General features: G+C 39.7%; 1 protein-coding gene across 2 annotated transcripts in view; it reads right to left on the bottom strand.

The window, feature by feature from the left end:
* ahnak (AHNAK nucleoprotein) overlaps window positions 1-15,086 on the bottom strand; it is a 34,809-nt gene extending 19,723 nt beyond the window's left edge. For both annotated transcript variants that reach the window (XM_062426268.1, XM_062426269.1), the window contains exons 1-5: window positions 14,781-15,086; window positions 7,373-7,436; window positions 697-755; window positions 423-579; window positions 69-286 (exon numbers count right to left, since the gene is read on the bottom strand). In XM_062426268.1, the coding sequence (XP_062282252.1) occupies window positions 69-286; window positions 423-579 (375 nt within the window). In that variant the 5' untranslated portion in view covers window positions 697-755; window positions 7,373-7,436; window positions 14,781-15,086. The remainder of the gene's footprint in view (window positions 1-68; window positions 287-422; window positions 580-696; window positions 756-7,372; window positions 7,437-14,780) is intronic.
* Window positions 15,087-16,028: the final 942 nt, after the last annotated feature.

Here is a 16,028-nt window from a genome sequence, read left to right as displayed (position 1 = left end):
TTTATTTGGTAGCTTACCCACAAACAAATTAGAGATCAGAGATTAATCAGAGTTTAATAATAACTTACAAGGATAATGTCTGGACTGGAACCTCCAAATCGGGTCTTCCCTTCCCATGTCAGGGTGCCCATTGGTGAACGACATGGTGTGCTCAGGGGTGAGCAGTAAGGGGATTTGTCTTTCAGTTTCAGTCCAACCTTGTGACGGTTCAATGTCTTCAGTAGATCAGCTGTTTCTTCTGAGCTCATGTTATCAAAGTAGATAGTAGCGCCCACAATCTGATCACCTATGTATTAAATGAAGACAGGAGCAAAAGGTTTGTTAAGAATACTATACATTAGTCGTCATATAGGTGATACAACTCTTAACTTGAAAATTTGATAAAAGACACTCATTTGAATTTTTAAAAAATAATTATCTACCTTCATATACTTTTCCAGACCGTGCTGCAGGTGACTCTCCTTTTACCTCCTTAACAAAGATCTCGCCTTCCCTTGTCTGTTCAATGGTCAAGCCAGTTTTGTCCGGACCCTCCCAATCTGGAAAGAGCACCTCCCTAGTTTCCTCCTCTTCAGCCATCTGCAAATATAGCCATACAAATAATGGGATTAAGAGAAAAACACAATGTAGGGGGCAATAACTTAAATTATATGCACCAAGTACAGTGGATTTAATGTCTTTAACTTCATAAAATACCTTGGTTTTGTTTTCCTCTATTCAAGCCCTGGTGTGATGGACACTCTCCCTTGGTTTTCCTGCATAAAGACAAAATAGTAATAATCATTAAGACAAAATCACGATAAATAATGCATGTTTATATCTCATGGCTTTCACAAAGCATTTTGTTCCAGGGTTAGGGTTAGGGTTGGGTTAGGGTTAGACACATACATTGAGCTAACCCTGATCTGTAATAGGTCTCACATGTAGGAACCAATGATGAACACTAGGTGGTGTTCAAACCCTTTCAGACAACACAGCCCCAAAACACCAAACCATCAGTTTCCTCCCTCCTGTGTGCTCCATGTTTTGGAAATTGGGTTTAGTCAGACCACACCCTGCACTGAGGAAAGCAGCCCAATCCAGTGCCTACAGCCGAGCTCCAATGTCAATAGAGAGAACAATGATGGTTAAAGCTGCCTTGCTTCATGAAAACACACAAAGTAACATATACACCATGATAGCACACGCCCTCTCTCTTTAACAAGTAACCAAGTATATATTTGTATTTGCTCACGTACATGATGCACATCAAGCCTCTTAATCTGTTTATTAGTGCCAGCTTCTTATGTGTTTCACATTGCTTTTGTTGTATTGGTGATTACCACTGTATCATTAAGTTGAAGTGTTGCCATAAATACTTGGTAGCTTGTAAAGTTCAGTGTGCTGTCATCCTTTCCTATTGCTTGTCACTGTTTTTGTCCTGCAACTGCACCTGCACCTAGGGTTGAATGTGCACACTATCCATCTTTTCCATATTTAACGTGTACTCTACATTACAAAAGCACATATCATATAAGTTATTGGGCATGGTCATTACACTGTTCTAGATATTACTGGGCACAGTGCTGGGTCCTTTTAATAAGCAAACAATGACACAATAATTTGTTGTGTCATTGTTTTTAAAAAATGCTTAAAGGACCAGCATGTAAGACTTAGGGGAATTACTGGCAGATATGGAATAGTATATTCATAGGTATATCTTAATTAGTGTGTGGTCACCTGAAAATAGGAACTCTTGTGTTTTTGTTACCTCAGAATGGGCCCTTAATATCTACATAAGGAGCGGGTTCCCTACCACAGAGCCCACCAGGTTGCACCACCTTATTTAGCCCAGACAGGACGAACCAAACATTAGCTCTAGAGAGGGCCTTTTGCATTTTGCATGTTTCATGCCACTGTATGTTCTCATACACACTTGAAAGGGAGGGGTTGAGAGGAGGGATATTCAGTTGGTTGCATTCTGCAACCTCACCACTACAGTACATGCCTCTAAATCCTACACACAGTTCATTTAACTTTTCTATTTCTTTTTGTGCACTAAAGTAAACATAGTTGCAGTAGTTATGATGATATGGCTTGTTTACATCATTGTCAGACCTGCCTTATCAAACATGATGACTAGTCCTACCCACATTCCTCTTAAGAACAGACAAGAAATGATTTCATTGATACCAGACTCTCCACAAACCACCCCTTTAATTACACAAGGCTGCCTGAGTCATGTGTCTCTAACAAGCCACAATGGTTTTCATGTTTCCACATTACATTAATTTGGCAGACACTTGTGTCCAAAGTGAGTTAGATTTTCTCACCACATATACACGCATTAGGGGTTCAGTGTCAAAAACACACATTGCTTTGACTTTGACTTTTTGCATAGACATGAAGACACACAGTCTCACTGACTACAGAGGAAAATAATCTGGGAAAATTCATTAGAAAAGCTGTTCAAGGATAGCTGTTGTAAATAGTTCCATTTAAAAGTCATAGGGCCTGATTTACTAAAGGTCTGCATGTGTAAAAACGTGTGCAAACATCACCCACAAAAAATGTGCAAACTGATCTACTAACGCAGCGCACTGAGGTTTGTGTCTTACAACCGGCAAGATAATACGCGCTGTCCATTTAGTACGTTTGCCATAATGAACATGTAATATGGGGCGTTTCAAACCCAGTGTGCAAAATACAGGGAGGAGAAAATGCAAATATGTTATTTAGCACACGCATTGTGATTTACCAAACTTGAAGGTAATTTTTCTGACGAAAACTGCGTCTATAAATAATACCTTTGAAGGGCAGGTATTAACCGGCTGCTCACTGCGCACAGATGACTTCTGTCACTGTGGAGAGGAGGAGACAGAGGCACAATGACAGAATACGCACAGGACGGAGTTTTTCCACCCGTGTTAATATTTTGGAGTGGAATATTTTTGGTTTTACTAACAGCATTGACTTTGTCACAAATACTCTCCCATATGTCGGTTTTTCTGGTAATATTTGTTTTTTGTATAACTCAATATATTTGTTAATCTCTTCCAATAGAACCTGATCACATTTCATTTTGCACTTGCAGGCTTTCTGCTCGTCCAAACTCTCCATTCAGACTCACAAAACCCTCATTTAAATACTGCTGTCTCCACCCTGTTGCACCTGTTTTCATTTACGCAGTTATTCTTAGTAGATCACCCACAAAACGCACGCAAACGAAATGCACAATGTATTGCACTGTGCACGCAATTTAGTACCCACTATTTGGGATCTTAGTAAATCAGGCCCATAGTCATTCAATGTGCTGTGTTTTCATTCAATGTTGAGCATTTGATTCGATCATGCCAACTGCAACCACTCAATATTTGACAGTATTGAAACTATTTGTTGAATGATATTGCACTGTAAGACACTGACAAAGCAGAATTTACAACAATCATTTTAATGAGACAATCATTTAACTGCCTGATGCAGCTTACCCCATTAAAAAAAATGTACAGCCATTCAGTAGGTCTCAGCAAACCTTCTATTTGCTTCTAACCAACGAACAGTGGCAACAAGCCTATCCATTGGACAGCACAAAGGAAGCAGGATATGAGTCATGGTGCTTACTGGTTTTCTGTGTTTTTATGGGATGGACTTGACAACCAGAGACCAACTAGGACAGTTGAGGAATTTCGATAACTTTATCGCTCCACTCCATACCTATTCAGACCACTGCAAGATATAACTTTTTGGTGGTCAGCAAAAATGGTGGTAGGGTGTGTGGGAGGCAGTTATGCCTTTGAAACTTGGTTTATGAGTATTGTTCTTTGTTTGTGTCATCTGTTGCCACTCACTCGGCTTGTCTTGGCTCAAAATTTACCCCAAGCAAGTAAGCCTCCTACAAGAACATTATTTAAGGTGACATCACTTGAACAAGCTATGGGAGATAATTAGCACAGACATTATATAAACATTGTATACACATAAAAAACTGACTTAATTAGCCTCTGACACACTAAAATAGTTACCTGGATGTATTGCCACAATTTTTGTTGTAAAGCTGGATTTCCATGTGATAAGACTTTCTCTTTTAAGGAAAACTATGACTCAGAAGTAAAAAAAAAGAAAAAAAGAAAAGACTTCTAATAAATCGCTTCACACTCTCACACTGAGTTATAATTAAATAATAATAATTAAACTAAATAATTAAACCAAAACCACACTTACAAATGTTTTCAATTGTACAAATTATTTATCACCACTGTAAGCCATAAATCCCTTCCCCATTCACTGAAGCTGCCACACTGTTCTTTAAGATAACAAGCTGCTGGGAACAAGAAGAACCTGAGGCAAAGATAAAGAAACAGCTGTTTCCGAAGGGTCGGTAACATGCATTACTCCTTCAACGGCCATCTGCCACTCTTGCCCCTGCCAGTATAAAGAATTTTTAAAAATTAAGGTAAAAAAAGATGATATTGGTGTTTTGGCTAGTTAAGTGGGACATCAGACAATGCACTATAAATCTAGTTGGTGCATGTTGTTTTTTTGTGTATGCGTGAGTGTGTGTGTGACAGAAACCTTTTCATCTCTTAACGTCTATTATAAGCATATGAATTGTAGGCTGTAGTTTTAGTTTTTATTTATGTTGTGTATCAGATATGACCATACTGCCAGGTGGTTCCATGCACACAGTAACAGTAGTTAGATCTGCTACAGTGACTTTACATTATAGACAGACCCTGATATGTTTTGGGAAAATGTGTATACACCAGTTTTTAACTAAATCAAATGTTTCCTCTCTCTGTCTGATAAACATGAAGAAATAAACAGTTACACTGTTACACTGTACAATATCCGAATTACTGAAAAAACACTGAAAACAGAACAGATCAAGATTTCTGTACAGATGAAGATGATGAAACTAAAATAATCCCATTTTTCATGAAAGTTAGGGCATGTAGGGTTTGTAATTCCAAGTGTCTTGCATACACAGTCTCACTGGTTTGCTGGACCTGGTCCAATGGCACATAGCAAGCAATACACCAATTAACACAAGTCAATAAATAGACTGGTTTTGCATGACTGGGAATACTGGAAAATGTATGCAATGGTTTGAGGTAATATTACACCCTCTCTCTAAAATAGCAGTTTGCAGACTCTTAGGACTGAATAACAAGGGCCAGGGCCACTGAGAGTGATAATACTTTGTTCATGCCAAAGATGACGTCAACCACCCTCAGGCGTCTACAACCTGACCCCCCCTACCCCCCTCTCTCACTCTCTCTCTCTCTTCCTCACTTACTGCCTCTTTTTATCTCTTTGTATCCATCAGTGTGACTTGACTGAGGCTTGTAACATTAATCTATTAAGACATCAAGCCTTACAGTATCTGCCACATATGTATAAAACACAGCTGAAATGTGTGAATATAGAGGAGACAAACAAGCAGTGCCAAAGAACCCAGCTTTACCCAATTAACTCATGTAGATCAAATTCTACTCAGGTCAACTGACCCTGCCAGTTATAGTGTCTTAACCAGGCTCTTCTGATCCCAGCGTGAGAGCATTTGGACTGCACCACTTCATGCAGTCAATGAAAACAAACAAAAATAGCCGACAAACTTTCCACATGATCTTGCTTTTCCTTCCTATTTTTTTTTTCTTCCACATGATTATTGGGGCTTGTTGACATTGCATTATGGACAGTAAAACTGAAGCATTTGAACTAACAATGCAGATATTATTATTTGAAGGATTACGTTTTTACAAAAAAAGGCTCATAAAGGGAGAAAGAAGGCAACATTCATGTGTTCACAGAAATTCACGAAGAGCAAGAGAGTGAAAGCAATATTATTTATTTTTCCATCTTTTACTCAAAGAGGCCAGCCTCTGGGCACTGCTCTGTAAATATTTTTCTCTATCCATCTATTTTTATACATAACTACTTTTCATATTCAAACTAACTTAAATGTGGGAGGTTTAAACTTCCTCCCACATTTTATCCTCACTCTGAGAGTCCATATGGTTCAGAGTGAACAATTTGGGCTGTCCCTGTTCTCACAGTTTTGACATACAGTATTTCTGGCAGCCAGCTGCAAGGAGGAGCTGAAGCTTGCAGCAATAAAGAAGGGAAGGAAGGAACTTAGAAAGAGTGAGGGGTGGGGTTAGGGAGGGGGATGGAAAGAAAAGGAAATGGTAAAAAAAAAAAAAAAAAGTGAGTGAGTGAGAAAGGGAAAGGAATGGTTGTGATACTGCTGTGTGGAATGTTAGTCTATGATTTTGTAGTAGAGTAAAGTCTCCTCATAAGCTTTCAGCTACACACTTTGCATAGAACATCCTGAATATATACAGGGACATTTCAATTTCCCTCCTCAATTTTCATCGGAATCTCCTTTTTGTGGTGAATTTAGTATATGCCCTATCTGGAAAATGGGCTCAGTTGAACAATTAGTATGATCCAAAAGCATCATATGATTAGATATGGATTGTGTTGTAAACAGATGCTTCATAAGTAAGTCTCTGTTCTTGGGATCATAAGACAGGCAGGCAGTCTGTGACTCAAAGCTAACAGGCAACATGACAATCAAGCAGTCTTCTATTCTTTTTCTTTCATTTCACTACCTGACATGCGTCAGAGTAACATTCCTGGTGTCACATGTTGATGTCATCAAAGCATATTTTAAGGACAAAGAAAATTTGATTTTTTTCCAAAAGCTTTGAGGGAGAAAGAAAGAAAATGAGGGTAAAGGAGGCAGAAGAGCTCATCTATCTACTATGTTTTATTATGGCTTGGTATGTGTATTGAGCAAGGGGGGGTGTGGGGCAGTCAGCCAGACAAAAGTCTCTGTTAACTAGAGTGCAACCAAAGAGCATTACAGTACATGTCTATCTTATGGTTCGTCACTGGCTGTCAGACGCTGCATACGGTTTGGGTCTCTTCCACTAGTTTTCCCTGAACTCAAAACGAATAACTCGTCCACAGCTGCCAGTTACAAACAGTTAAAACAGCTTGAGCTTGGCAGGCTTTTGACAGGGTTGTTTCATAAGAAAGGGAAAGGGGTTCAAGCGGAACAGGTGGTCGCTGGGGGAGGAAAGAGGCGTGCAAAGAGGAGGCACAGGGAGCAGAAGCAACCCAGTGTCAGGTTTCCACAAGGCAGGCCTTTCACAGCAGAAATGGCAGTGGCATGACCTTCCAGGTTCAAAGGAGGCTTTGCAACAAACATTCCAACAGAGGTTTGGTGTCTGGCCACATAATCAAATGCTGTTCTGAGGTGACACGGACTAGATGGCCTTGGAGTAGAGTGATGGGTAATAAGAAATATAGTTGCCTTTCCATGGTTTTGACCAGTGACAGATGTGTTATGCGGATCATTTTATGCATTATGTCTAAGGACACTTACCTTGGATTGCTCAAGCAAAGCCAAGGGCTTCAGTCTGATGTTTTGTTTTTTGTATTCTTGACTTCTGTTGACAGAAAAACAAATCAGGGTTAGGATTTACTTGATATGATTAAAAATGACTTAAATTACATGAACAATGCCTTAGGGTTGGATTTAATGAAAAGCTAAATTTAAAAAAAAGGTTTCCAGAATACATCATCTTATGCACAATGTTGCAACTGCATGTTAAACAGACAATGAAACATATTCCTCTCTTTCTTGTTATTGTTGCATTAGGAAGTGCAGTGATATAGACATGCTTAGACCTTACATGATCAACCAGAGCCGTCAGAGGCTTTAATAATTACCTAACCAAAGGTAGCATATTGACCCAGGCAGATTATGATGCAAAACACTCCCTCTAAGTCAATAAATCCCGCTACTTGTTTGGTGTGGTTCTCACTTAAGCAGAGGAGGAAACACAAGGATACACTACATGCTACCTTTCTTGAAACCACTTTAGCTTGATGGAATTTGAAATTGAGAGTTAAAAGAAGGAAATCCAGTTCTAGAGGAATTCTAAGAGGAAATGTACTGTCTGCTATAGTTTCATTGCTTAAGTTATGACTGAGACAAGACTGGTGGATGGACAGAAATTGACAAACATAGAAACGAGTTTCAGGACATACAAGGGCTATTGCTTCAACCTACCAGCAGATTGTGAAACAAAGCCTTCTCTTTGTTAGTCCTAGTCCTAGTACAAACAGAACCAGACTTGATGTGTGTACATACAGGCATCTACCGGTGGGAACATGTCCCTGCAGAAAAATTCTTCGGAGACAGGCTCTCAGAGCCCATAATAAACCTCCCCCTACCCAAACCCCCAATTTTCAATAAACTAAACTGCTCATTACTTTAGTGGAAATTATACCAATGACTGTGTTTGTGAGACCCTGAAACAAATTCTTAACAGTCAGGTTTCAAATAGCTATGCTCAACACTGAACTCAATGGGGAGAAAGTGAGTAAACATGCTCCTTAACACCAGTGACATTGGGGCAAAGCTTGTAAAACTCTAAAGTTTTGCCCAAGACATGCATTGTTGTCCACGGCCTTTTTGAAGTTGGGCTTTACTAAAATAGATGGCACATAGCCAAGATAAATGCCAGCCAATACACGGTTGTCATTATGTTTGTGGAGGGAGACTTGCAGCACAGCAGCTGTGTACACTTTCAAGCCAATACTCTTGTTACACAAGCATATTAATCAGACCACTATGTTGGGGGTAATTCAGGTGAAGGGCTGAATGAAAGACAAAGGTAACAGTAGCAATTTGGCCTGGATCACTGATGCCCAAAACACAATTTGATAAAAGATGGGTATGTGTTTATAACTTGTACTGCCATATATGTAATTTAAAAAACAAATATTGTCTTTTTTACAATGCTGGGCACACAAAAGATAAGAAATAGGGTCCTCCACATTCTGCTCTCAATACTTTGGTGAGACCACATACACTCATAAACACACACCAAGGCATGCATAGTAAGGTGAATTGTGGTCACTGACAGTGGAGAAAGCAAATAAAAACACAAGACATGTTGAGGAGTAGAAACACCATGCCTCAACCCACGAGGCGGATCACATCGCTTTGCCGCTGTGCACTACTTGTAAAGGGAGCAGCTCAGTGCACAGCCCCACCCAGGCCTCCAGTCACACACATTCCTTCAAAGAGCCGTTGGGCCAGCTGGAAGGGAGCCCAGCCTCTCCCCACGGTGACTAACTCCAAAGAAATGTCCTCTTTCTCACTGACTCTAGCTTCATTCTATGTCACCCACCCTGCACCCTGCCTGAGTACCCAACCCCATCCCCACTCCTCCACAGTCAGTCCACCTCCAGGTTCTGCTCAAATAAACAAGAACACCACACTCAGTCAGATATGCACATTTTACTGGCACACTGAATTACACTCTCAAATGATTACTGAGAAGCAGCACTGGGTCAGCTGAACGGATCCCCTTTTCACTATAACTATGATCATCATTTTAGTTCCACCTACTGTATGCACCTGGTTGATGCACCAAACACAACTTTACACCTCACGGACATCCATTTTCACCCAGCTCCAGACCGTATCTCTTCTTCCATGCCTTGAGGGCACATACCTGGACTGTTTCACTGTTATAATGTGCTTAAGTAGGTCCCAGTACTCTGGAAACTGATCAAAGTGGCTTTAGTCAGCCCATCAGGTTGATTGCCAAATCCAATCAATTTGGTGAACAGAAAACAGAAGCAGTGTGACAATGATTAAAGCTCAGTTGTAAGGGAATAAAGCACAGCGGTGCTGACGAGTGATAAGATTTGATTATGAGCAAATGAAAAGGCCTCAGTGCAGATAGGGAAAGAGGGAGAGAGAGCAGTGACCAAGTCAGTCTTGTTGTCATAACAGAGTAGACTCCCTGTTCCTCTCACTCCATTGTAGTTTGAGGCAACAAGCACAACAAATAAATGCAGAAGGAAGGATACTGAAAGACACAGCAGGCCCCAGTTTAGGTTCACTCTTCCCTCAAAAAAACGCTGATAGGACATGCATGTGTGACACATATAAAAGGAATGCGCATCAAAATAAATGGTTCTTTTCTGCACTCCATAGTCCACAAAGCCCTAAACCAAACCACAAGTCCTGCACAAGACCAAAGCCTGCCCACTGACGCCAACTTGGCCTGCTGCTGATTAAACCATTGTGACTTTGGCAGGAGTCGTACACAAAATGGAAAAACTGAAGAAAACTCTTAAAATTCTCTTCTCTTGTTTTTTTTTACAAAATCACAAACAAGAGCAGGGGTTGCATTGAAGGTGAACTTCAACTAGCCTTGATTTCCAAGTAGATCTCATTTTAAGCCTCATGTTCAATCAAAGAAAGTTTGTATATTTTATGAGGTGGTAAGTTTCAGATAACTCATGGCTCTTATTATGTCTCATTGCTTTCTATTGCACCCCTAGACATCCAGGGTAGAAGTTTTTCTCTTTGAGTTTCCTCTCCTGAGGTTGCTTCCATCTTTTTCCTTTTATGCTAAGGTTTTAGGGGAGTTTTCCTTGTCTTCTTGGAGAATTTTGGCTGTGTCAGGAATAGTTGATATTATTAGTCTCTAAAGCCTCCTGAGAAAACTTATGTCATATTGGGCTATACAAAACAGTAGCATTTGCAAAAATGAAACAACATTTTTTGGTTATGACTGAGTTTCTGAAACTACTGAAATAAGAAGTGATCCTGGGTTGGTGCTTTAGGGCAGTTTCAGAGCCAAAAAAAAAAAAAAGTAGGATAGAGAGGAGCAGAGCTGCGATTCTTCTGCAGATAGATGTATAGATCAACTGAGCCAAAGATGCAAATGTCTAAACTGGCTTAACCATTTGTGCTACAAAGAGAAAATGAGAAAGATGGATAATTAAGTTTAAACAGTTATGCCACAAATATAAGACGTCATCAGGCATAGCGACTTTATATAGACCCAACTTCAACCCAATTTAGTTTGGTAATTTAGTCATGATTTTTTTCTGTCTTCCACAGCTGCTGTTTGAACAAGGACACATGCAAGTCCATTCATGGAGCAGGAGGCAAGAAGGTTAAGAGGAGGGCTAGATGGCAACCATAGCAGCAGAATGTATATATAGAAATAAGACTTTCATAACTGTAGAACTTTAAGCACAGCATTGGGATATGTGCTCTGTAGACCACACCAGAGTAGTCAGAGTTGTTTAGAGCAAGAGAGACTGTTGGATTGTGAGGAGTGCCATCCTTGGGTATATTGTGCCAGATAAAGAAAACCTAAACAAAGCTGAATGGATTTCTAAATTTACATTCCAAGCCCTGCTGCTCTGACACTTTGGGCACCTCATTCCAAATAGTTTTTGTAACAGATGATGCATGTCATTCCTTACCTCACAGAAACTTAACAGCATTTGTGGGGGTTGGGGTATAGGTCAGACAGAAATGGGGGGCAGGTAGACCATACAGTGCAGCAACAGTTACATCAGTTTTATTGTTGCTGTTGTTTTACAGTTTTGTATCACAAATGTTTGGAAAAGCAGTAGGGAAAGTTATTGTCTGTTGGTGATTCACACCTTTCTTAAATTCAAAGCAAGTTACAATAAACAATCTGAAACATATGATTGGGTGTAACTAACAGATGTATTGTGTGTATGACTCTCTTATCATACCATACTCAAATCACTATTTCTCAACAACAAAGGAAGCAATGCTAATGATAGACGTTGGTAGAGCACGCTGAGGGCATGCTGAAACATTCCAAACCAGCACTGTGTGGATGAGAAGGGAGTGGCTGCTGGGTGGATTACCTAGAGAGACTTTCTAAAATCACACACTACAGTTGGATGTTTAAATGCAGCTGGAGAAAAACTAAACTTCCCTCACTGGAACAGTTAGTTGTGTATCTGCAAATTTGCCATTGTTTTATTTAACCAATCTCTAGGGTAGAACTTTAGTGAGTCCACTGGAGCTTCAGGATGTCTTAGAGGTCAAATTAGCTATTAAATATGTGTGGAAAAAAAGTTATAGTTTGTTTGTCATCACTATCATCTTCTTTCAGTTTATTCACTACATCCTCCTCCCTCTTTTCGCCTACCCCCACACTGTCCCTCTTTACAACCACCCACTCAACAAACCCATGAGGAAACGGCAAAGGAAGTGTGTTAGAGACCAGTTTCTTTCCGTTTCACACTGGCATGACTTAGTAACACCACTCCTCTCATCTGTCCTGCCAGTCAACAAGGAAAGAACACATAGTGGCTCTGGTGGAACGCTGTGATAAATACCTTGACACAGACAAGCTAAAACTCCAAACAGTCATAAGGCATGTCATTCCTCTTAAGGCTGGCAAGGATGCTGTTTGTCACATGGATGGCAAGTGCAACAAAATCAGCATGAGTTGCACAGCATAATGCAAAAATTAGCTACGCAGATCAATCAAGAGATCAAGAATAAAACTGCTTCAGAATTTCACCATGTGCTTTTTAGAATTTCAAAGGTCTTATGTTATTTTAGGTGACAACATAATGTAGCCCCTGTACTGCTGCATTGCTGGACAGTTCCAGTATTTGAACAAACACTATCCACCCCTGGCCAAGACTGACAAGTGTTTTAACTGTAGGCACTCAATAACTAGTTCTAAAAGTCTCAGCAATTGAAATGTATTTTACATATTTATTATATATTTACATAAGCCCTTACCCTCACTTAGAACAAAACTCCACCTATTGTAACATGTAAAACAATACTTTGTGACATATCAACACCAGATAAAACATGTTTTTTATTCTAAGAGCACTAAACCTATTATAGCTTGAATAACAACCCGCTACATAAAGATCTCTTTGCCCTGTGTCACCATTTTGCTCTTTGAGCAGTCTGTCACAATCAATCACCTTGACAAGAGTAACTTGAGAAATGCCAGACATTTACAGCTGTGGTGGATTCAACATGAGTTAACTGTGTATTGTAGAAAAAGAAGCAACTCTCCTTCGAACACTCGACTGAAATGACTTTTGGGTGTGGCAGGACAGGGCTGTGGCAGCCAAGCAACTATACACACAGCTGAAATTTGACTTTCAATAAAGATTCAACAAGGGTATGTCTGGTCTTGATTATTGTCTGCTTTTTCCTCAACTTAAATAAAATGCAATATATCACTGTGTGATTACTCAAGTTGGAACCACACCTGGAAAGATGCCGTTAATGTTTTAAATATGTGCTTAAGTTAGACAGCAAACATTAAATCCCTCCACTTTGGGCGGATAAAATGCATTTCTCTCTTTCCCCAAATGTGCGAAGTCTTAGCTCCCCCTGTATGCCTTAAACCTGGTTTCAATTAGCTTGTCTTTCCAAACCACCACATTCCATTACTCCCCTCCTCGCCCCCACCCCGCCCATCCCCCCTCACTCCGTGACTCTCTTTCCCCGTCTTCTTCCCTCCTTCTCCTCTCCCCCTGTCTCTCCTCCCCTGCACGCCGTGGCCAAAAGCCCAGGTTAAGAGACCCAAGGTAAAAGAAAGAAAGAGGAGAAATGTTTGAGTTTTTAAACATTCTCTTGCGTAACGCTAGTGTGTTGCTGGAGAGGTGGTATGCCTTGTTCAAACACTGACTTATATCATACCAAGGACCTCCAGACAAGTCTACCTTATTCCACAAAACCAGGCCACATTCAACATGAGATTTTCCTTCCTCCATATTAGTATACATAACTATATGGTACAGTACAAAACATGATGAAAAAGTTATAATGAAGGAGTTTGGATGTGCTTTGCCAACCCCGCTGAGACGCCTCATGTATGGAGATTTTCCTCTCTCTCTGGGTTTTCTTTTTTTTTTTTTTCTCGGTATAAAGGGTGTGCCTCAGCGAAGAGACAGCTAAGCAAGAAGAGAGGGAGAAAAAGGGAGGGGTGTGGAGGGAGGTGAAGGAGATGAGTCCACACCCAAGCATGTCGCTGCAGGCTGCAGGGAAGTACCTTTACATTTTAAACTTCGTCGGCACGATAACAGAAAATCCTGAGTGATAACATGAGGATAACATTTTGTCTTTCCAGTGTTTTTTTTCCATTCAACTCTCATCTATTGTGTGAGATAAGAATTAAGAATTAATTAATTTATAATACTTATTATTATTATTATTATTGTTATTATTAATATTATTATTATTATTATTGTGTGTGTACAATGGACATCAAGTTGCGCCATCATCAAATCACTACAGTGATTTTGAGTTTTAACTCTCATTTCTAAGGAGGCTATCTAAAACCATATGAAGACACAGTATATTCTCACTAGAAGGATGGGTTTAGCATTTATATGCACCTTGGATAACTACCTTTGTGCTGCAATTAATGGAAAAGTGAAATGCGCAGCCACAGTCACCCTTGTGCGGGTAGCTGTGGGTACACACCCACTTCTATGACCTGCTCCATCTAAAATCAACATTTAAAACTTAAGATAATCACTGGTAATCACAAAATCACTGCCACTTTTCATGTTTATAGAAAAAAATAATTATTTATAATAATATTTACAATAATAACGATAATAATTATAATAATTAATATTACACATTTTTTCTCCTAATCTGCCAATGCCTCAGCAAAATTTCCCCTTTAGGAAAAAACATAGGATATCAGAGGAGATATGTCATAAAGTAGGACTGTAAAGTCACTGTAATCTTGCCACTGATACGCACTCTCTGCAAGTGCCAATTAAACTGATAACTTTGACCAAGTTATTATAAGTTCATTTCTATTTTGCAGCACAACTATATTTTGAAGCAAAACACAGCTGACAAGAAAGTTCAGAAACACAGTTTAAAAAAACTTCAACTTGTCTATCTTTTCCTAATCTAGGAAAAGAAAAAAGTAAAGCATCTTTACCTGCGCACAATCTTTCCTGCGCCCGAGAAGCCTCACACCAGCTTGAGCATCCTCAAAAACATGTCCTCTCCCCTTCTCCTCAGCCCAAGAAAAGCACTTCTTCCAGTCGCAACTTTGCAGTCTGATGGGATTCTGTCACTCTTTTACTATTTCTCGATCAACTGAGTTTCCAGGGCGTTTTCTCACAACTCTCTCCCTCCCTCCTCAGCTCTGAGTTGATTTTAACTTTTTTTTTCTGTGTGGCTGCTCCTCTGGGCTGAGCAGAGTGCTTGGACAGAGAGCTGGGTAGGGCTCCTGCTTTGCAGAGGGAGGAGGACGGAGGGGAGGGGACCTGTAGGAGGGATTGGCCTTCAGCAGCTACAGGACCACCCACTGCTTCATTTGCAGGGCTCCAATGACATGCAACAGGAACATTAACTCCTGCTTTAAAAAGTCAAAGGAAATATCAATTCACTACAAAATACCTACACTAAATATTCATATGTATCTACATTTATCACCAAAATTTAACAAACAATGAAAAACAGTTTGCCAGTTTTAGGAAAAGCATGGTGTGTGTTGCACCTCATTATACGCAACTAACACCCATACAAAAGGGGCAGCCTTAAACTACCTTACACAATGATGAAAGCAATCAAAATCCACTGTATCTTTTATATGAACATGTCATTTTATCATCAATTTAAACAAAATAAAACAATTCCAATTTTTTTCCCCCGTCCGCTTTGCTTTTTGTTTCACATTTCAGAAGAAGAATGAAGTAATCAGGCAAACACACCACAAAATGGGTATCATATGATAGGCAATGACATAAACCTATTATTACAGCATTTAAACAACTGCACACAAGCTGACATAAAGTTATCATTACCTAAATGACCCAGGAGTGAGTCCTTTACTTACATGAAAAGGCAAAGTGTGTATTTATATAATAGGTTTCTCTAAAGTCTTTGGAGAACAGGGACCAGATCTTACTAAACTGAAATAGCTGTGTGTTTTGTACTTGATTTTGAAATGTATTTAATATTTTGAGACTTCTTTCATCTTCAACCTCCTCCGTGATTTCATGAGCAGTAAATATCAATAGAAATAGTGATCTCAGTAACAGTCACTAGGATGACCTTATTCTCCTCCCTGCAACCATTTTAAAACAGCCAGTTTCACACGATTTTTATTCATCTGGGGAGTGCAATACTTTTGAATGAAACTCATCGAAATGAAATCACTGTTATTGTTTTCAAGTACTGT

This window comes from Scomber scombrus, chromosome 9, assembly GCF_963691925.1.
Source record: "Scomber scombrus chromosome 9, fScoSco1.1, whole genome shotgun sequence".
NCBI classification, from domain to species: Eukaryota; Metazoa; Chordata; class Actinopteri; order Scombriformes; family Scombridae; genus Scomber; species Scomber scombrus.
This window is presented reverse-complemented; position numbering and strand designations above follow the sequence as displayed.